General features: G+C 37.4%; 1 protein-coding gene across 1 annotated transcript; it reads right to left on the bottom strand.

Moving 5' to 3' along the window:
• Nucleotides 1–3,630: 3,630 nt before the first annotated feature.
• On the bottom strand, nt 3,631–14,182 carry LOC128019460 (serine/threonine-protein kinase SIK2-like). The gene is made up of 14 exons (XM_052605452.1): nt 13,926–14,182; nt 13,288–13,487; nt 13,011–13,127; nt 10,527–10,590; nt 9,937–10,098; nt 9,592–9,716; nt 9,146–9,269; nt 8,831–9,051; nt 8,273–8,422; nt 8,067–8,177; nt 7,518–7,743; nt 7,182–7,433; nt 6,854–7,079; nt 3,631–6,649 (listed from the first exon to the last, which is right to left on the bottom strand). The coding sequence occupies exons 2-14, from the start codon at nt 13,438–13,440 to the stop codon at nt 6,166–6,168; spliced, it is 2,415 nt and encodes an 804-aa protein (XP_052461412.1). The 5' UTR covers nt 13,441–13,487; nt 13,926–14,182; the 3' UTR covers nt 3,631–6,165.
• Nucleotides 14,183–24,288: the final 10,106 nt, after the last annotated feature.

Below are 24,288 nucleotides of genomic sequence, written 5' to 3'. Positions count from 1 at the left end.
TCCAGAGAACATAAAAGAAGATATTTCTGATGAAACCTAAGGTATTTCTGTCACTTGTAAAGTCAGCCATGCAACTTAAACATTCAAGATCCAGAACGGTATAAGATATCAAATAATCCATGTCATTAAGTACATCAAGTAATCCAGTTTTATGAAGTGACGTAAGTGCTTTGTTTGTGCAAGAAAAAAAAAATTACCACGTTATTAATTCAAATATTATCCGAACACATTCATTGTGTTACTCTAGTCTACACTGTTGACACATGAGTCCTCTACTGTGTCAACACACACACAAATGCGTTGTGATTCTCTTGTGGACACACAGTGCAGATCAATATTTTAATAAACAAAGTTGTATTTTTTATTTATTTTGTTATTTATTTTTTGTGAAAACAAAGCACTCGTGTCGCTTAATAAAAGTGAGGTTAAACTACTGGAGTCACATGGAGAACTTTTTTGTCTTCCCTGTGGTTCTGAACATGTACATTGCATTGCTGCGATGTAAACAAAGCTCTCAGACTCAGTCGCATTACTATAGATTGTGTGCAAGAGCATGAACAAAAGTTGCTGGCCACAGCTCACTTAATGGCCACCAGTGTTGCTAATAACAAGGGTTTCTGAATTCTAAATTGAGCCCCTTTAACAGCTAAATATCTGCATTTTTATGAGTTAATCTTTACTGTTGATAGTGAAACAGCTTGAGGCATCCTGTTGACTAGGAGGTATAACAATACAGTTTCACAGGACTGCTTAATTTTTGACACACTGATAAAGAAACGGTAAAGGAGTGATGAAGTAAATGAAAAAATAAAGAGTAGACCTGATCTTATTGTGACAGTTATGCAGTTTTGTGTTTTGTTTTAGTTTCTGTTCTCCTGCCCTGGGGTGTGTTTCCCAAAAGCATCGTTGGCGAGCTAAGGTTTTTAGTTCCATTGAACTCTATTGGTAATGGTGGAATTGCAACCGTAGTTCAACATTGCGTAGTCGCACAAGCTCAATCCTGTGACAGTCTGTGGTGATATACAGTGAAGTGCGTGAAGGAGAAGAACAAGGCTCCATTAATTCTTGCTTGTAGTAATTTAATGTGTATATATATATTTTGAAAGCTTGAATCACTATTGAAATTGCGATTAATTCGATTCTTAGCATTTATTTTGATTACTGTCCGAAATTGACTGTTTACAATTCAAAAAGCACATTTCAAGATCGATGCATATGCATCGTCAGGGTTTGTAATCGATGCATCGATAAAACGAGTGAATTGTTACATCCCCTAATTTGCCGGCCATTCAGCTCCTTTGCCTGGATCAATAGGATTGCTACCTTGAGGACCACACAAGGGATTTTTTTTAGATCTAGCCTACCATACACAATACCCAGACAGCTGCCTATTTACTTATTAGTATGTCGGATTAAACACCTCGATGAAAGCAAAGCTGTTTGGGGATTGTCCCCAAGGGAGCTTCGCCTTGTTTGTTCACAGTTCACCAGCAGCACCACGGAGGAGGGTTTCAGCAGCCCCACTCCTGATACAGAGCCCAGCCAACCATCACCATCATCCTGCTTCACATCCGGCTCAGGGGCTCTCTATCTCCATGCTCGGCTCCTCTTCCACCAGCTCCATCTCCATCAATTGGCCCCCTGGTGTCGTTAGCTCTACCTCCACCATGTCTCCTCCCACCATTGACTCCACCTTGGGTCTCTGTTCTGGATCCCCATTTGGCTCCTTCTGATACTGGCTCCTCCCACCATCTTCATTGTCCTGGTGTCTCCTGTCTCAGCTTCCTGTTCCATGTACTTGTCTAGTGTTAGGGTTAAAGAATATTGTTTATAAGTTGTACATGGAGGGGGAAACATTTATTTTTCTCTTATCTGTGAATCTAACATGCAGATTCACAGATAAGAGCTCAAGCTCTTTGCTAAATGCAGTGGCACTGTCTATTGCACTTCAAATGATTGCTTGTAAATATTGTTTGTACTTTTGAATTTTCAAATTTCAAATAATATATATATATATATATATATATATATATATATATATATATATATATATATACAGTATATACAGTATATACACACACATATAAATAATAAAGACATATAGTTTAAATTAAATATATAAGTACATTTTATTTAATGTACTATTTTATTGTGACTTTAGATATCTGGACTCAAAAATAAAATATAAATTAAGAAAAAAAATCTGAATGCAGGATATTGTATAATTTACAATTAGAAAATATATATTACATTCATATTACATATATGTATTGTAAGATATCCTGCATCCAATATATATATATAGTTTTTTGTACATGCTAATTTGTAGTAAAATAACAGATAATCCTGATCTAATCTAATCTAATATATGATAAATGAAAATAAAAAGTTTTTTGTTGATTTTTTTTACATTAAAACTTTTGTAGCATTTCAATTCTAATATTGCATTTGATATTTACCTTTGATATTTATGAAATGATGAAGTATGAAGAGTGTGATGCCTGTTCCTGGAAACTGATGTTTTTCTGCAGGCCCTCATCATGAGATCAGCAGTGTGGCTATGATTTCAGAGAGATCTGGATATACACACAAAGATATTTAAGGGGGTTTCATCAGTAAGCGTCTGTTTGACACGCTGTGAGCAGCCGTTTGAGCTGACGAGTTGGAGCAGGGCATCCAGTCAGAATGATTGGCATGGACCGCTGGCTTTGGAGCTGAACGTATGAGCTTGGAATTCCCAGCACAGATCAATGCGAGCTCTCTGGGCACATAGCCACCGCTAGCTTACAGCTGGTGCGATGAGCGCACACATGCTGGAATGTGTTTACATGTGCTCTGTCCTCCACTGTACCTGTTATCCTCGCCACAGAAACTGTCACAGTAGATTATATATTACAGACAGTTGTGTTTCACGCTAATTGTTATGTTTCTGCTGGTTTCTGAGTTGTTTACGGTCTGGAAATAAAATGTCATGTTATTTAAACATGTTGTTCTATCATTGAAAAAATAATAGTTGTTGTTGTACCTCTATAGGTAAATATAAATAAATAAATAAATAAATAAATAATAATAATTCCATTAAAACAAGATAAACACTTGAAATATATATTGAATGGAGTACTGTATTCTTATACCACAAGAAAGAAGTTTAATAATTTCTTATATCTATACTTAAAACAAGGGTGAAAAAAGCCAATGCGAAATGAAAAATGATTTAAAGATTATTTCTTTAAAACATGCTTTATTTTGAACATTGTCTCATTTTACTTAACGTGACATTTTATTGATATTTTAGATATTTTACTCTAAATAGAAAACAAAATTATTTAAAATATTAAAATGAAGAAATAAATTGAAAAAAAAAAAATTTTGCATTGCAGGATATAGGTGTATGTATATAGCATGCATATACATTTTTAGTTGAATAATCATGCATGTGTAGATAATCCTGATAATCTTACATATGATAAATGCCTTTAAAGAAACATAGGCATTTTATTTTAGAGGAAACAGGCTTAATATCACTTATTAAATAATACTGATACTTTTTGGAAACTATATGATGTAATGGAAACCTGGAAAAATGTAGGGGAAAACAATCGAAGCACAGAAATAAATTTCAAGAGGTGATTTTTCTTTCTTTTGTTTTTTATTCAAATAAATAGCCACATAAATAAAACTTTATCTCTCATATACTTTCACACAGCCATTTCACACATACAGCAAGCAAGCATATCAGAAAAAAAAAAATCAAAAAACAAAAAAACCAGACTCTTTCAGAATCAATCAGAATCTTTACAGTTCGGCATAAAAACATAGTGTTTCAAAAGTTACTACAGACTCATCTATACCTGCGGTGGAAACAAACACTATATCAAAAACAACTGTCATCATAAAGTGCATAATTGTCAAACTACAAATGAAATGAAAGTATAAAATGGGATGTTTGAACTAACAAAAAAAGCATAAAATACACACTCTGCAGCTTTCTGATATCCTAAAATCAAACTTAAAATTCACCATCACTGGATTTGTTCAGACAAAGGCACAAGTATGGTGGTGGGTGAAAAGGAAAGGGGTGTTTAACACTGTTTCTTGCTTTACCTTCAGTAGCTTTACCTTCACCTCATCTTTTCCTGCTCTGATTTCAAACACTGTTTTGTTACCCAATTTGGAAACACAGTACAGATTTTTTTTTTTTCTTTCTACTACTAGAAGCCATTGCACAAATATGTCGAATTCACAAAAGACAAACATGCTTACAGGGTCATTTACAGCTATAAAACAGTGATTCAAGCTAATGGAGCTTCAACAATGGTAACACACTATTGTTTCATATACATTTCACACAAACCCAGCAACACTTCTGAAATCTACTTCTAGCACCTAGATTGTAATCTTAAAATAATAATAAAAAAATAATAATAATTCTACTCTATTGCTACAAGACATCAGCTATGTGTGTCTGCATCTGTGTGTGCATTTTAATAAAGAAAAATTATACGTGTATGCAACTGCATGGCCTTTCTGAGAAAAGGAGAACCTAAAACGATTGCTTATCAAATATTTGTTAACAGGAGGAGGCAGCTACTTTTTACATCTGTGCAGTTTGCAAGATTTAAACGTGCTACACTTAAATAAAATGAGAGCTTTTCACCGCCTTGACATCTATAGAAAAAAGATGTTTCTATTGATCTTCCCTGCGCTCTCTCTTTGGTTTTTCCTGTAACTTTTCTAGTTCTACCGTTCTACAAAGCCAGCCTGGACGCAAAGGCAATCTGTGTCATGAAGAGAACAAGCTGTATAAAAATTGCCAGGCTCTTATTTTCTATGCTCATGCAGAATACATCATTAAAATGATCTCGTACATACAATAATTACAAACAGAAAAAAAAAAAACATGCTCTATAAAAGAAAGAATAAAATAGCATTATCAGGCATGAAGTACCTTTTGCTTTCCTACAACAGCTTCCTGTCCTGGTTCTACATTTCAATGTGAAATATTGCACTATACTCATATTCTTTGTTCACTGTTACAAAAAAGATTGAAACAAGCAAATTTACACCATTAATGAGGGTCAAGGGTTCAAGACATTGTGATGGGCATAACTTCACATACAGTGTGTGTTGAGATACAGCCTTGAGGAGAATGATCAGTTATAGAGGAGGTAGTGGACTGATGGAAGAGGAGTCTTGAGGGACCAAAACTGAACAGCTAAACTGGACAATGTCTCCTAGTTTCAATAATCCATTGGTAGGTCAACATTTGTATGATCATAATTATCTAGTGTCTTTGTATATATGTGACTATACATGAAGCAGCATTAAAGTCCTTGTCACAGACAGTGAAAACCCAAAGAGCTGGTCTAGTAAACACTATGCAGTACCTCTTATATATAGCTTAATCTCTTTTGTCTTGACTTTCCCATCATGCTAAGGCGCCTCTTCATTGCACACACATCACTGGAGGCCTCGTGTGGTTAGTTTGCACACATTTTCACATCATAGATGAAATGACAGTATGTTTGTTTTTTCTTAGTTTTGGAAGTTTTGGATAAGTCTGCATTTTGTTTCAAGAACATGGAGGAAAAAAATCAAAATGGCAAAAAAAGCAATCAACTTTGGTCTTCTCTAGAGATGTAAAACAAACAAGCAAAATAAAAAAAAAAACTCAAGATTTGAAAGGAATTGGAAAAATCTGTAAGGAAGACATCACTGTACTATTTTCATACTTGTATAGACAAGCATCTCTGACATAATCATTCGCGATTGTGGAGGCCAGCTTAATGTATGAGTGGAACTACTCACAAATGAGTGAAAACTCACACCCTTCAGTTCCTTCAGTTCAAGTTCAGTGACCCGTCCTTTATTACTGTTTGGACAGGAGCACTTGGCAAGGGTCATGAGCTCAATGAAGAGGTTGGTTATTGCTTTTTCTTTTTTTCTCTGGTTATTCCAACACATATAGTCATAATCGTGGAATTGTGTGTCCAGAGAGAGTAAAAATGTCTCTCCTATACATTAGGAAACGACTGAGAAGATCATCAAAATGAGATGCTCTCTAGTTCTGACGCTCAACACCATTGTCATTTGGCCTCCTCTGGACTATGAGTGGTGGAAGCAGTCAGCATCACACTAAGACCTTCTTCAAAGTCTTTGCCTTCTTTACTTGACCATGACACAGCTACTGAGTTGCTGCTTTTGACCAGCACAGACCAGCTCCTGGACATCAGGTTCAGGCTTGATGCTGGTGCTTAGGCTCCAACTGCCCTGCTGGGGCAGGAGGGAGAAAGGCCCCTGGGACAGGATGGTGGGGTGCATTTGCAGGTGCTGTGGGGACTGAGGGTGGAGATGTGGCTGCTGACTGATGTGCAGACGAGCCTCCAGAAGATGGGCAGCAGATGCCACGGGGGACAGGGACGAGGAAGATGAGTCAAGAGTCTGCTGCTGCTGCCACAGGTTGTGCTGGAAGGCGATGGATGTCTGCTGGCACGGTGGGAGGATAGGTTGAGTCGGGGGGTTGGAAAAGAGGGTGGCAGGGGCGAAGAGATTGTTGGAGGGAGGAGATGAGGGGTGGGATTGCGAGAGGAAGAGCACAGGCTGCTGAGACTGGACTTGGGGCTGAGGCTGGTGCTGGATCTGCAGAATCCTGTATGATGAAAGAACAACAGAGTTTAGGTATATTCAAGAAATGTACCAACCCTGTTCTTTGAGGCACCCCAACAGTACACATTTTAAATGTCTCCTTTATCTGATCCATCCATTTCAGGTCTTGGAGTCTCTACTAGTGAGCTAAAAATTGTGGACGTTTCCTATATTCAGTAGTCTGGGATATGAATGGATTTCTTCTCACCTTTGCTGGTGCAGAACTTCCTCCAGCATACTGCGGCGCTCACGGGGGCTGCTAGAGCTCTGAAGGCTTGAGGGAGAACACAGAGGTGGGCCAAGCGACCCCCGGCTGCCTCTGGAGCATGAGGTCGGAGGGCACACCTGTCGTGCCAGACCTTTGATCTTGTTCAACCCCAGGAGGCCTTTCGCACGAGTGTTCTTCCTCAGCTGCTGTCTGAACGCCTTCAATCCTAGAGAAATAATCACAGACCGGTTAGAAACTACTTAGCCATGTGATTCTATAAATCTGGCATGTGTTTTAAAGTACATTTTTCATTTTTATTGAAACTCACCCTGCGTAAGGGAGGTGTCTGAAGCCCTACGCCCCTCTTGGAAGCTTGCTGCAAGCAAGCTCCCTTGATTTTGCAGGAGGTTGGAGGAAAGAGCAAGGGGTGACCTGGCAGGGGCTAATCCCTCAGGCCCTGTATTGGAGGCAAGCAGTGATGAAAGATCCCCTATAGCAGTGGAGAAAGCAGGGTTGGGGTTCGAGGAAGACTTCAGACAGCTGTCAGAGGAAGCACTGTCTGAAGGACTGACCACAATACCTGAGAGAGGATGACAGATGGAATTAGCAACCCAGTCCTTGCTTTAAGTCCTTCAATTCACCCTAGTATTAACATTTGACTTACAGGGTGGATTGCACTGGTGGAATCGAGCAGTGACCTCTGCAAGTGTGTGCCTTCGGGAGGCGGTGCTGGGCAAATGGGGTGGCTGGACCTGCAGCATCCCCTCTTCCTCCTCCAGGTCATGAGGTCGCACCTCCTCGTTTATGGTGGTCTCTAGCAAGCTGTTGGGCGAGATGGATCGGTTCCACAGGAGCCCGTTCAGGCTGGCCTCCACCGGGCACACCACGCGCTGAGGAAAGGAAGGAAGCATTCACATTAGCCACTGCCTGTTTCTAATGAAGGAGGGTGGTTGGGGGTGCACTGCATATCTGCAATATGAAGCAGGGAGTCTAATTACTGAGCAATTAGGAAGAGAGGGGTCTAGAGCAGGGGTGGACAACTCCTGCAGATTTAGCTCCAACCCTACCCAAACATAATGATCCAGAAGACTTTGATTAACTTGTTCAGGTGTGTTTAATCAGGGTTGGAGCTAATCTCCGTAGGACAGTGTACCTCTCGTTACCCACCCTTAGACTAGAGGGGGATTACGACAACCTCAAGGGAAGTACTGACCTGAAACAGGCCTCCTTGTTCACATTCCAGCTCCGATTGGACAAGAGTGTTCACTTTGGTGGCTACGGGAAGTGCTGAGGTTCTGAAGCTGTCAGATGATTCCATGATCACCTTCAACACAAAAATAAATAAATAGCTGAGTTTGCACAGGGAGATTTCATTTTAAACAGGAGACTGGGCTGTCTTGGTCTCGCCTTGACACTCACCTCTGGGGTGGAGGAATCGGACGCTGTCCTCGACCTTTGATTCCAGGCCCCGCATTGGCGGCTCAGCTGTTGGCTGCGGTGCTCCTTCACTCTTTCTAGCAGCAGGTAATAGATTGCTGAGAAGTGGTTGTAGCTACTGTTTTGGAGAGACTGTGGGAAGGCAATCGAAAAACTGTTTTAGACACAGTGACCATACTGAGCACCACTTTAATAGGTGTAATAAAACGCAGGCAGTCTGCGTCAGGAATTAACTTCTTAAGGGATATTACCAAAAGATAAAAGAGAAACAGCATGGCAGCTTTCAAAACAGATGCTACTGTGTTTATCCTTTCTGTGCCAACAGAAGGACATAAGTAAAGCTATGGGAAGCTGGATAGGGTGTAGTTTTTATTCTGAGGTGACAAATTTACAATTTATGTCCCCCAAACAACATATATTAACACTTACTCTGGTAAAAAAAAAGCCCTTGCCTGCTGGAAACAACTAACCACGTACTGTTTGTAACATACACAGAGAGACACGTCTCCACAAGCCAACTGAACCTTCCCCTTTTCTCACCTCAACAGTCCTCTGTCTGTCAATGCCGAGGGTCTGCATGATACTCAAGACAGGTTCACTGTAGTCTCCCAGGTTGGAGTTGTAGTCAGTAAGGGAGAGAGAAAGGGTCTGGTGGGGTGCACTGGGATCCGCAAGCATCCAGCGGTGCTGCTTAATCTGAGCCACGCTGATCCGCTTGGCTGGGTCGACCACCAGCATCTTACGAATCAGATTTTCACAGTCTGGACAAAAGAGACAATGAGGTCTTGGTCAAAACTTGTTTTCTTACAATGATGCAGCATTTTACATGAAAAGAGGGAGTGAAGAGCTCTCTACCTTGTGACATGAAGAATGGTATTCTGAAGCGGCCCTCTGTCACTCTCTGTCTCAAAGCTGGAAGACTGTCCCCATCAAAGGGCAGGGACCCGCACACTAACACATACAGAACCACGCCTAGACTCTGTGAAAGACACATTTGTAGCATGTGTTACATTTGCATTCATACCAGTGCTTGCAAGGCAACAAATAATACTGTTTCGTATTATATTAAATTCAATTCAATATGAAACTAAGTGTTGGCTAAAGAACTAGTACCAATTTAGATTGCAAATAAGACAATGGCATCAATGAAATTGGTTAATTTATAAATACAAAACAGAGTTTTGCTTTCATAGTAGTGTAAACAGTTTCTTTTATAATTTCATAATGATAATTTCATAATTATAATTGCATCTTCACCAGCTGTGAAAGACATCAGCAAAGCATCAGTTTGATAAACATACCCAAATGTCTAATTGTGGTCCCTCATATTCCTTTCCCTCAAAGACCTCTGGGGCAGCGTATGGTGGGCTTCCACACCACGTGGAGAGAGGATCCCCAGCATTATAGAAGTTTCCAAATCCAAAGTCTGAAGGAAATGGAGGAGTAGTGAGTTCTTTGTTGACGAAAAGACTTAATGGCTTGTGTCAGTACAGAGAATCAGGTTTGATTACTTAATTTTATTACTGATCCTAACTGTGAACTCAGTAATTGTTTTCTTTTTAGGGCACTCAGTCTGACTATGAGCAGTGTATATTGGCAGAGCACATCAGTATGTGAACCCATAAAAGCTTATTTTCTTTGCTCACCTGCCAGCTTGATGTTCATGTTGGCATCTAGCAGCAGGTTTTCAGTTTTGAGGTCTCTGTGGACTATGTGGTGCCGATGGCAATAGTCCACTGCCGTCAGAATCTGCCAAAACTTCTTACGAGCCTCATTTTCACTCATCCGTCCGTTGGACGTCAGATAGTCTGTAAAAAAGAGGACGGCTTAGGAAGGGAGGAGACATCGCCTTAAAAACACCATATAAAGACAGAGCCGAGCCTACGGTTTATCTGGGGAGACAGCCATTGTTTTTTTTAAAGGCTGAGTATATGACAGGTGAAGAGACAGATATGTTATACTGTTTAAATCCCTAGGTGGTGAGGACAAGCAGAGGTAGAGCAGCTTATCCTTTTTACATGGTTACATAAAGCTTGAAAATCCAACACCTGTCTCACTCTGTTCACTCACTGACTCACTGCTCTGAAAGCAATGTTGATCTAAATAATTCTCTCCCCATCAGACCTCATTATCCACAACAACTGGACTAGAGGTTTTGGGAGAGCCACCGAAATAAAAAAAAAAAAAAAAATCACAGATTTCTTAGTCATTCATTTACAAAAGTGTTTCCACTTACCAAACATTTCTCCATTTTTTGCATACTCTGTCACAATGTAAAGCATGTCTTTGGTCTCCATGACCTGTAAAGACAAAAACAGTATGGATTTGAAAAATTTTAATTTAATCAATTAATAAATCTAACTATTATTACAAATAATCAAATTTTTCTAATTCTTTAAACATTCTGTGCATGTAGCTTTTATGAACTAATACTGAGAGATGCATGGAATATCTGTAGTTTAAATAAAATAATTTATAAAATATAGAGCCATTTAAAATGGTTTAATAATACAATAATTTAATAATACAATATGGTTTAATAATACAATAATATACACATAAAAATTTACATTATACATTAATTTCAATTGTATTTTGTGTCAATTTACATTTTGTGCATCAACAAGCCAACTGTCTGATCTCTACTTCTCTTTCGAAGCAAATTTCCTCTTTCTGTCAACGTCTATCATAGTTCTTGTTGTTCATAAATGAGTTAGTTTGTAATGATATGCGCCATTGCATTAGAGTGTAGCCAAGCACTTTCTCAATGCCCTTAACACACACAGACAGACTCACACACGTCTTTCTCAGATGCCTGCTGTCTGATCCATCAGTACAACTGAAACAGCTAATGACAGCTGAAACTTTATCTTCACTAACCTGTTTCTTTTGAACCATAAAACACATTCACATATAAGACCTATTTTGAGCATAAAGGCATGCAGTGACACAAAAGGATCTGTATTTCAACAATTAATAGTGGAAAAATGTATAAAAGAGAGGGTGTATGACGTCCTCGCCCTTTATGAGAATGGCCCGTAAGTTCCCAGCAGAGGCCTGAGGGAGAAATACGAAACGCTGCATGTTGCGCTATACCAGAAAGAGTTGCACAACAGGTTTTGTGCTGACCTCTTTTTCTATTGCTGAGAAAACCAGTGTAACCATCCATATGCACTCAGGCACTCGATTCTTCAGGTCAGTGTGTAACATAACGTGTCATGACCCACATAGTCAGGCTGTGCAACAGCAGGAAAAGGGTCTTTATCTCTAGATAAACCCGGCATCCGAAGACTTCAGTCATTAGTGTCAACCCAGAGGGGCCAATGATGTCATAGCTTCCTTAGAAACCCCATCCTGTTCAGCCCACAGAGACGTCTCCCTCCGTCACTAACGCCAAGGGAGATGAGTGAAGGAAGCTAGTGAATAGTTTCTCTACAGAAGCTAAAGGCAATAAAAGGACTACATTTCTAAAAAAAAAAAAAAAAAAAAAATTCATCTCAAGGGCTTTTTGCTTTAAATAAACATGGCTTCAGTTATGAAAGGAGAGGTAGATTTGAGGTTATCTGACACTAAATTGGTATCAAGCTGAAAGCTGAAGATCCAGGACGCTTTCGTTTATGCTGCAGTCATAAGCTAACATGTAGGATGACATTGGACTATGTTTTAATGAATTAATATGAAAGAGTATGCTGAAGGAATGGCATATCCAGCTCATATCAAACTACAACGCTGCTACTCAGTTCCCAAAAACATCACCCTCTTACTAATGTGAGAGGTCCGATCCCAAGAAGTGAGGTGTGATGTTATTCACAAGGATTTGAGTTTCTCGCAGCCTCGGTATTGTATAATCTGCAAAATGCTAATCTCTGAACAAAACAAACTTATACAGGCTATGAGAGAAAGAATGTGCTGACATATTAGCACCCTGTATTAGCCTGCCACTGAGTGCGTCAATGTGCGAGCCAAAAAATGGCAACAACACAAGCCCAGGGATCAAATCCGATTGTACTTCTAAGAGACTTTTCCTCTGGCTAGCTTCACGTGACTCTGCAGACACATTGCACTTGACTTCCACCACTGCTGGTTAATCAGAGATTTAGATCCTGTATCCTTATATCCAACACACTCTGCTTTTCTGTGCCTCTCATTCCCAGACAAAACAACAACAACAACAACAATACAAACATTTTTGACACAGATTAGTCTATTAAAATATATTTTTTTTTAAATCTGTGATTTAAAAGCCAACAAATCACTTTAAAAAAGCCTTGAATCCAAATTGTGAATAAAGGTTGTATCATTAGCGAAACCATGCAGTTGTTACCTTCAGGATCTTTACTATACCTCAAATATTACTTTATTTGCTGTAACCAATATAATCAGTTTTTATTTTTTCTGTCATATAATATATATTTTTATTCAGTAAAACCAGTTTCAGGTAACCTGATGCAACATATTTAACAGTGTAATGCAGTGGACAGTTGCTATGCAGAAGCTGAATGCAAGGGTCAAAATAACTTCAGTCTAATTATACATCGCATACTATCCAGATGTACTTCCACCTCACCATGTGCCTGACCAACACTTAGACATTCACTCATCAGTGTCACCGAGCATGCTAAAATATACAACACTCCCTGAGTTTAACTGACTTTAATCCAGTGATTTCAAAAGGGCAGCTTCTGTAATTATAGCGTCATTATAAAATCTTATAACTTACCTGATAGAGCTTTATGATGTGAGGGTGGTTGAGCAGCTTCATAATCTGAACCTCTCTGTAGATTTTCTCCAAGTTGGAAGAGTTTAGTCTTGTTTTGTCAATTATTTTAATTGCAACCTGCATGAAAATACAATAAAATGCACATTTAGAAATGCAGCTGAATATACTGTGCATTATTAATATGAATTGGCAATTTGTATGAAAATATCAAAAGATAAAAAAATAATAATAATAACTTTACTGTGTAAAAGTTACAAATATTCCGCACGAGACTTACCTGTGTTTTTGTTACTTTATGTCTGGCCAGTTTGACCACTGCGAAGTTTCCCTTGCCGAGGGTTCTGATGATCTCATAGAAGCCGACCTGCAGAGGTCTGGCCTGGGCACAACTTGACTGAGAGCTCGCGCTGCTGTCCGTCATTATAACCATAATGCCGGTTTTGTGTGAACCGGAGCGCAGCGATAACTTTAATTTATCTGCAATAAACCAAAAATGTTTGGTTATAAATGCGCACGAATACTATCTTACTGAACTTGAGCGACAAATTTACAATTCGTTGTTAACAATGATTCTTACATAGACGACATCACAACCTTCACAAAACAGCCTGGTTGCTTTAATGAATCAATAAACATTTCATTTTAAGATGCACTGACATATAACACATTTAAGCTCACTTAAAAGCAAGTTATTTTAATTGTAACCGTTTTTCAAATTGTATCCTACATTTACTAGAAACTTCAGATTAAAGCACAATAGTCTAACAGGTCAAACCAGCGCGTCCATGTCATTGAAATTCAGAGATGTGTAAACAAATAAATAAAAAATATATAGGTATATAATGACAAAGTGTATATCTATCTGTTTTAAACACGCATGGTCAATGGGAATACCAAAAGCGAAGGCAATCTTACCTTGAACACACGAATAAAATCCACCTCTTTCCACAGTACAAATGTTTTTTTAATTCTGCATTTACAAGTCATTCCTTATGCAACTCTTGAGGGAAAAACTTGTTTTAGTTTTTATTCTGTCTTCACAATAGTTCCAGTGTACAGTGCTATATTCACTTTGACGGAGCGCGCTCTACTATGTACAAGGTGCCGCTCCGTCCACCGAGGCTCCGCTCTAGAGCAGCTCTGCTGGCATGAGACTAACGCTACAGGCTCATGGTGTGATGAGGGACTCCGCCTCCTCCCCCTCTTGCCACAACAAACTGATACCCGCCTCATTAACGTCATACTCGCGTCAGAGGGCAGAAGTTGCTGAGCAACTGTGCGGGCTCGTCGTACGCTGACGCCAGTGCTGATGGAGGGGTTGCTTGGAGATGAGGACGATCACGCCAGTGGCAGAGCTGAGGCTCCGCTTCACCTGCTGGAAGGCATGCGCACTCCGCGAGCTGTCATCTTGCTTGAGATGGCTGTGTCTATTTGAGGAATACAAATAATTTATGAGTTATGATTTTGCTGTGTGAACGCGACTGAGAATGCATGCTTGTTTTGGAGAGATGGGGCACATCTGACTTCCCAGTATACATTAACCCCTAAAATAAACTTATTATTATTATTATTTTTTTTTTTTTTTTTGTATATCTATATTTTTTCCCCACATCTACACCCATATGACATATCTGGACTTCATCAAGTCAACAAATTTAGTTCACTTTTATTATTATTATTTTTTTAATAGGGAGTTTTGATTAGCCTAATTTGTCACCAAGTGTATATGTATATGGGTCAAATGTAAATGTTTTTACGTTCCATCTGTTATTTACATGTAAATACATATAGCTTAAATATCATGTTCAGATGGATATTTAATAAGCACACAAACATCAAGCTGTCATTTAGCAAATACTTATAAATCCATAGTGATGTATTAGTAGAATACAGTGACTGTCACCCTGATGAGAAACCAGACCCATACACATTTAATTTAATATAAGAAATATTTTCATCAACAGCATGCATTAAATTTTTAACAGGAGTTAACAATCAATTAAACGTATACAGCATTTATTTATCTGAGTTCATGTTCATATTAGCATTTGTAATTACATTTTAAAGATGAAATGTTGTATCTACTAGCATCAATGCACTTTGAACCAACATGAACATAACTACATTAACAAAGGTTTATAGTGCATAAACATAACATTGTTCATTCATGAGTTCATTTTAGTTAATGCATTAATTAATGTAAAAAAAAAATATATATATATCCATTGCTACTTCATGATAGTTTAGATCTATTAAACAATGTTGATAGATTAAACATTTGATTTTAATAATGGATAACAAATGGAACCTTATTGTAAAGTATTACTGAATAAATGCATCTCTGTGCAGTCTGAATTGGCCATGCATATGTCATATATTGCATTTTGTCATTAACAATACTTTATATGGTATTCTACATAGCCACAGTTATGTGGACAACCTTTTTCAGATACACCCATTCCTAACAATTGCATAAAGTAAAGTATGCAATCATACTTGATTTTACTCCCAATGCCTATGTAATTAAATTATCAAATAGCACATTAAATTGCAATTATTTTGCAATATTTTCATGAAAATATGCAGATATGAGTGTGCATGTTTATATCTGCAGTGGTTGTAATGCACTATTTAGTTCTCAGAAAACACAGCTTGCAGGGCTGTTTACAAGAATCGAGCCTCCTTCTGAAAGTCAAGGTTGTGGGTAATCTGCTCTGCAGTTCAAGAGAGAGAGGGATGCATCCTTCATTGCGTATGCACAGCACTCATCTATATGACAATGCTTGATGTCCACAGAGGGCATATACTGCATTGGTATTAGTATTTTTCAGAGATCTTAGATGAGCACACAAATATGTGCACGCACAAGCTTTTGCTTGCAAACCCCTCCCTGTGAACACATAGTCTCTTTCATGCACACACACACACACACACACATACCAGTGCATAGATTCATGCCTGAGGAAACCCTGCAGAGAAATAAAGCCATTTAAAATGGCTGATACAGATAAAGATCTACTGGCAATTGGTGTGTCAACACTGAAACAGACGTAGAAGGCTAATATTATGGTAGCAATACTTCTAGCGTAGATGACAGTTAGAACAACAGGATCATAAAACACATACTTGTTTGTCATGGAATGAAACATGTGGCATTACCCTTATTATCAGCAGGTGTAATGTTTTACTTTCGGTGACCTCAATTCATCTGGCAAACAGATGACGGAGATTATCTTCCAGACACACACACACAAAAAAAACTAAAAAAATATATAGTTATATATATATGAATGCAAGTCATTCATTCATTCCAATTCAAAAAGAAAGTGGACTGCTTTCCTAATACTCTCTCTTACGCAAAAGATGTCTCTTTTGAGTCACATATTGTCATTTCCTGTGTTTTGAAAGAAAAACTATTTTTATTTGCCACATATTTTTGTGCAATATCTGTCTTAGTCACTATCTGCGAGTACACCATTTAGAGTCTTTTGGGTTACGGAATGCACCTAAATTTCTTTCTTCACATGAGATGAAGCTTGGGGACTCCTTTTGGTTTTGATATCTCTGAAAAGAAACCACAGTACAGTGTCTTCAGACCATGACATTAACGAGGGGTCTCCCTCAAAAGCAACCTTTCAGAAACAGAGGATATGCTGCCCATGCAAAAGACTATGAAAGTCTCCGGAGGAGTTTCTTGGTTTTGGTGGTGAGAGATTCAACACGTTCAGCAACACACAAACTTTTCCGCTCCATGCTCATAGTGGTGTCAAAAAGTTTTTTGAGTCATGATGGAAATAGAATAGACTGAGGAAATAAACAAACAAGAAACTGGACAACTGCACATTGCACAAAAAAAAAAAAATAATAAATAAAAAACAAAATAAAACACTCTCATTTTGACAGGATCCATTGTGATGTAATGCCAAATTTCTTCAAATCTGTTCTGCTGAAGAAACAAACTTATCTATATCTACATTTTTAGTAAATATTAATGTTTGGGAGAAATATTCCTTTAAACTTAAACTCACTTACTTTTGAAAAAAAAAAATATCTGAAAACAAGACTTAATATTTTATGCCATTTTGCTTATCAGTATCAGTAAATATCATCACTTGTACTGGAAAACAAGACAAAAAAAAAATCATCAAGAAACTAATTTTATGCAGTGAAGAAATGCAGAATCATCACTTAAAGAACAGAAAAAGGGAGAAAAAATAAGTAGAAACAACTGATGGGGAAGGCAAATCAGCACGATACTTCCTCCACAGATGGAGGTGAAAAAAAGCAGATCATCCCACGCTGCTGGTTAATCTTTGCTCAGCTGGAGGAATGCAAACATCATGCAAAGAATCCAGCTGACTCAAATGTCATATGCTTTCACCTGACAGTACCTAAAGCACCAATACTGCACAGTCCTAAATGCCACACGCTAGCAGTGAAACTCAGCCGGCCGGCACATACCGCAGAACACTGTTTGCCATGCAGATGACTTAAACCAAACCTGTTTGCATATCTCTGTGCTTTAAATGTAATCTGATTGTGATATGATCCTATTTGTTATGCAACCTGTAGCATGATGCCACCTGGGTTCTGTTCTAGACTCTTAACCTTGAGTGAATTAATCCTAACAGAAATTTAGGTTAGTGCACAGTTATGATATCAATCTTTTTTCAGAGAAACAGTGCCCTTTCATATTAAAAGGCCATTAAAAAAAATCCCTAATGAAAGGAATATAAAATGCTAATAAAGATGCATTATTGAGCTATGCAAAATAGAATAAGAGGAATAGGACCATATTAATGAGCTCTCAGACATATCTTATTAGTTAAGCACTTTATAAGAAACATATACAAACAAATAAAATAAATAATGATTGCATTTTACTGTAAGGGCTCCATAATTCATAAGTCAGACATTACTGCTTCCAATTCATTAAAAGGACAGCACTCTAATGAGCTCTCAGACAAATTGTATTAGTTAAAGACAAGTTATTTAATCTGAATATAATTAGTTACACATATTAAACCCCTGTACTAAATGACACTATTTACATATACTGCATAATAAACAATATACTGCATAATATACTGCATACATAACACACGCAAATACATACACAGATGTCTCCAAAACAGTTGAGTAAGGCTCCTGGCATGGGACATGATTCATTGTACTTCTGGCAGTTTCCCTGTGACGTCACTGTCAAGATTATGGCCCAAGGAGATGTGTGGATGCATGTGTTTATGAGAAGGAGAAGCCTGGATAAAACAGCCTGTCACAAACACTGTGTAGTGCTTTCACTAGTCTTAATAACCCTACTTCGACATGTCCAAAGAAGTGATTTAGCTGTGCTCTGATGATGTTTAACCCCAAAAAAACATCTCTCCAAATCAAAACAGATATGCTAGCACACAAAACAATCACTGTTTACTCAAAGCCATAGAATTAGCACACTGCCATGTCATTATCCAGCAACGCCCTATATACCTACACTTTTTGTGTTATAAAAGAATGAGCGGCTCTCATCTTTTCTTTTCATATCTGCATAATAAACATGCATGGCATGTTCAGTAAGTTTTTTCAAATAGCATTGTTTGTCTTTCACGTGTGCTTTTGAAAGCAGCATTTTGCCGTACCGCCCTATTGTTTGCAAATTCCTTGCTCACGTACGTCATGTATAACCACAGCATGATAAATTGCACTCACATCACAAGAGCTATTATGAAAGGCATGAATGTGTTTAAAGTCTTGTCATACCAAAACTGTAGAAACTACGCTAGGAGGGGCAAAATATCACAAGCCTTTGTTAGCATGTGGCATAAAAATAAAAAATAAAAAATAAAAAATAAAAAATAAAAACTTTCCTATTTTGTACTGGTGTGTTATAATGTGTTAGTAAGGATTTCAGGATTTCTGATGAATATCCACAATTTTTTTTTTTTTTTTAGGAAACACCACCAAAGCAACCACCATTGCCAACCATAGTCATACTGAAATATGACTCCCACTGAATTACACTCCTCTTACTTCACATTAGTTATTGATGTCAGAATACTACTATATATTATTGTCTTTCTCTATTATCTTCATCTTCATTGTCATGGAACCACAAATGTTTTGTTTCAAGTTTACTCTTTCCTGTGGTCTCATAAAGACAATGCAGAGAACATGTAAACATGTTCAAACGTTGTTGGTCTGACCGACACGTGCATATTGCACACAAAAATGGGAAGAGTTTGTTATTTGGTGCTTTCTAGGAATAATGAATGCCTCTCATCTTTTCTTCTGGCCAACAACCTTTCAAGTTGGTTGGCCAGAACTTTTTAAAAAGTTTTTTTGGCCTAAATAGTTGCAAACTGAGTTAATGGCGATGGGCAAAAATGTGTTCATGTGCATCTTGCTTGTTATAGAGCTGTGGTGATCCAAAATGATTGTGGGGGATGATGGAGAGGAGAAAAGAGGGGAGGAAAGAGAGAAAAGAGAAGTCTTTCTTCTTTGACCGATTCCTGAATTTGTTTTGCCCGCTATCTGTTAATTTTGGCAGCTACATCTCCACCTCGTGAGTTTGTACGTCAAAGAATCATTTTCAAAGAACAGTGCTGACTATTTGGAGCTTCTGTACTCGGTACTGAACGCGCAATGTTAATGAAAACACATGATGTAATGCACACAAACAGACACAGACAAAGGAAGTGTATGTTTGCAGGACAGAACATAATGTTGTTCGACGGCTGATGAGTCAGAGTTCAAAGTTCATAAAACAAAGCAGTGCTGGCATCATGGGAATGTCAGGCAAACAGACGGTCATTTCCTGTAACTCAATCATCTCTGCTGTGCTAATCAATGACCCATCCGCTAAATGAGAGGCAGCTCCAAATATTTATGGATCACCCTCTCAATGAATCAATATCTTGACGTGCATATTTCAGTCCATGCTGACACTAGATGCTTCCTTTCTGTAACTTCTCTAATATAGCCAAGTGTATTAGTTTTCATGATCTGAAAAATTTAGCAAATGCCTTCAGATGTGTTGTAAAAAAAAATCTAGTACAGTTAGTAAATAGCATTTTAAAGATGATTGACATCAAAATGCATGTTGGGTCAGTAAATCACAGAGAGGGTGGCTGAATGGGGCTGATGGGGAATAACCAATTAAAAGCTTATATTTATGCTTATGCTTATGTTTCAGTAGTTCAGCTGTTTTCAAGGCAGTTTGTGTATCGTGACACATTTGCCATTGCTTTACAGATAATAATTGAATAAATCCTCTTCAATTTGGAAGACTGATTCATTTTAGTGAATCAGTTTGTTTGAATGATTCATCTGAACAAATCAGTTATCTGATTCGTTTGCCTATGAAGAGTATTAGACTGTTTTCAAATTCAAATCTACATTTATTTTTGTATTTATTTATTTTATTTTTTTTATGTTGTGTAAGGTTTTGTTTGTTAGCAATATGAAATTTTTATTTTTGGGAAAAAAATATACTGAGCAATATAAAATAAATATAAAAACAGTTTTATAGTTTTATTGGTGGTAATTAATGTAATTGGATCCGTTGAAGTTACATTAATTTAGAAACTAATGGATTTTATAGAAATGTGCACCTCCGTCCAAAAGTTTGTTGGTCAGACAGATTATTATTATTATTATTTTGAAGAAACAAATATATATATATTCATCAGGGATACTTTTAATTGATCAAAAGTGACATTAAAGACAAAATATATTAAAACAGAAAACAGTTATTTTAAAACTGTAATAATATTTCACACATATTACTGTTTTAAAAATCTTACCAATCCCATACCTATGAAAAGTAGTGCACATTTTTAAAAATAGTACATAGACTCTGTTTAGCTCTGCTAAAACGTCTGAGCATGTTGCAGCTCAACAAGCTTCAGGTTCAAAGCAGCTTCCCAACACTTCTTCCGGTGATTGATGTTATGAAACCCTACTGCTGGCAGGTCTACAAAACTCCTGTCACGTCTTTTCTCCGAATTTCTCTCTGAGTTTAGACAACAAACATCAAAGTCTCTTTCAACCGCTCTATCAACTGTTGAGCAGCTTACAAAGTTTCCTGTAGATATGGCAATGTCGGTAAAGGGCAACAGTGAGGTACACTCACGTGGTGTAAACGCATTTGATATTATCGCCAGGCAGTTTTTACATCACTTCTAAGCAGCCTTTCACAAGATCCAGAGGAGGACGGAGATCCTGAGGTGATTCAGAGAAATGTCATCTGTTCTGATGTTCCTACTTTAGCAGGTTCCCAAACCTTATTCAGCTGTCTCTGAATCACCGTACTGTGAAATTTGAGTCATAATTTGCATAACTTTATTGGAAGATTAGTCAACAGGAGCACATTCACACCTGCTGAGGTAAGATGAGATGTACCTCACGGACAAGTTTAATTAGAGAAAAAAACCTGGCATGCCTTCACACACATGGCTCATGTTCAGGTACAGTTCACATCCCATGCATCTCTCTCTCTCTCTTTCTCTCTCTCTCTCCTATTTTAGACACACAAATATGTTTGCTCAAATGCCTCTCTGCACAAAAGCCCTATGTGCGTCATTGCTGGTAGAAAGTCCTTTGTCCCTGAGGAAAAAGAGAGGCAGAGAGACAGGGTGATACAGAGAGTAATGGAGAAAAAAAGAGAAAATTAGGGTAAAAGCTAAAAAGGATTTAGAAACATGAACTATAGAGAGGATGAGCGAGAGAAAGAGAGAGAGAGAGAGAGAGAGAGAGAGAGAGAGAGAGAGAGCAGAGAATGGTGGGAACACAGGCAGGCCGATAGAGAGAGAGAGAGATAAAGAGGTCAAACATTTGGTTTTGTTATGCAACTATTATTTTTATATTTCATAAAATCTGTAGAACTCTTAAAAATAAAGTTTGAAGTTGCTGTGTAATTCAGACAAACATGCAAGTGTGACATATGCTACATAAAAAGACCCACTGAAATCACTTGATAAGCATTTTATTGACAATTAAATAATTACGTTATTTTATGTTGTTTCTTCTCATCTCAATAGCCTTCTTCTTACACTAATAACAATAATATTATTATTTAAAAGCAAATATTTAATTATATATATATATATATATATATATATATATATATATTTTTTTTTTTTTTTTTAAATAAGCTCAATTAAATTAAAGTTGAATAAATTAAAACAGTATATTATTATTAATAATAATATTATTATAATTATTATTGCTGTTGTAATTAACCAATAATAAAAAAAAATGAATAAATGGAATAATAGGATAAAATAATCACTTCAGATTTGCTTGTTTGTGTTATTAATCAATACTTAACTTATTTATTAAATTAATAATTCATTTTTATTAATAAGTTAATGACCCCAATAAACCCAAACTGAAGAATGTATTATTATTATTATTATTATTATTATTATTATTATTATTATTATTATTATTATTATTATTATTATCATCTATAAAGTTAATTAGCATAATTTTGAATGCATTATTAATAAATGTGTATTACACAATAATATAATAATAATAATAATAATAATAATAATAATAATATTATATAAAGATTATAATTAGAATTGGAGAATACATTATTATTCAATTATTATTACACAATAATAAATAAATAAATAAATAAATAATAACAATAATAATAATTATTATTATTATTATCATTATTATTTTTAATTCTTTGAGAGCAGATTTTATGTGGGCCTGTCCATTGGACAGCCAAACACACACAGACACAAACACACAGTACAGAAAGGCAGACAGAGGGAGAGCGGGGGTGTATGTGTGAGACAGAGCAGGAAATCATTCACAGGATACTATTTCTATGAAATGGATGAATTTAATATGAAGGCCACTGGGTTTTGATTAAATGTGTAGGAGGTGATTTTAAATAACAGCAAAATAAATATGTCAGAGTAGACAGAGTGTCTCTCAGAGGCCCAGTGAGTCAACGCAAAGACGTATGAGTGGAGAGAATTGAGAGAGATGGTATATGACTTCAGTATGTATTAATAGCAGTGGAATTAACATCATCCTGGTTTCCTTGAAAAAACCCAATAAGACCTTTTCCATTGCCTTTTTGATTATTGGAGAAAATAAGCACCATTAGAAGTTTCTGACACGTTTTGCTCTTCGTGATAATCTTTACAAATAAACAACATTTTATGCATTCAATACAATAGTGTGAATATTAACACAATGAGGCTTTAAAAACAATACAAATCCAAAAAAGTGAGTTTGGTGTGATAGCATTTAATGTCCCGTCTCATTTAGCTGTATGCTAGGAACTGCCTTTTTCAAGACAATAAAAATCTTTTATTCTTATAGAATTAATGTTATGTCATACTTGCCATGCCATACTAATGTGAAAGAAACTGCTTGGAAAGAGTACAGCCTTCAGCTGATTATTTCTGAGTATTAAGTTTATTGTTTGCGACAGGTCTCATATGGCATCTCTACACTTCATCTTCTTATGTTTCTTCTTCTTTCAGGGGCTTTTCCTCTTGCTCCCTCCCTCTGCCTTCTGTCTGGTGTGATGTTTGTTTCGTCTTCAGGAATCTTTAATCTGTCTCTGCTGCTGGAGAGTTTTCTGGCTGTTAGGGTGGGTGGGTTTTTTCAGGAGGCTGCTCTTGCCAAATGCACGTGCAGTGCTGGATTTACCTCACTTAGTCTAATAGGCTTACACAACCCCTCCAGAACGCTCTCTCCTCGCCCTGATGCTCTGACGTGCCATTGTCCTTCCTTCCATATCTGTCTGACAGCATGTACCACTCTTTCCATGTGATTTAGTCATTCTCGTGTTCTTGAGTCTCTTGACGTTTGCCTCTGCAGGGTTTGTCATCATCCTAGTGCTTCTACACTGAATAAAATTAGAAAATAGACTTGATTGGGCAAATGCTCCCATTAGATGGAGAGTTGTTCTCTTCACGGATGAATCCTGGTTTTCACTGTAGAGGGCAGGTGGCAGACAGCGTGTATGCTGTCGTGTGGGTGAAATGTTTGCTGATGTCAGTGTTGTGGAGTGAGTGGCCCATGGTGGCGGTGGGGTTATGGTATGGGCAGGCATATGTTATGGACACCAAACATAGGTGCATTTTATTGATGGCATTTTGAATGCACAGAGATACCGTGACGAGATCCTGAGGGCCATTGTTGTGCCATTCATCCACGACCATCACCTCATGTTGCAGCATGATAATGCACGTTGCAAGGATCTGCACACAATTCCTGGAAGCTGAAATCATCCCAGTTCTTGCATGGC

The sequence above is a fragment of the Carassius gibelio genome, chromosome A9, assembly GCF_023724105.1.
Source record: "Carassius gibelio isolate Cgi1373 ecotype wild population from Czech Republic chromosome A9, carGib1.2-hapl.c, whole genome shotgun sequence".
NCBI lineage: Eukaryota > Metazoa > Chordata > Actinopteri > Cypriniformes > Cyprinidae > Carassius > Carassius gibelio.
The sequence above is the reverse complement of the archived record's forward strand: the minus strand, read 5'-3'. Positions and strand labels throughout refer to the sequence as shown.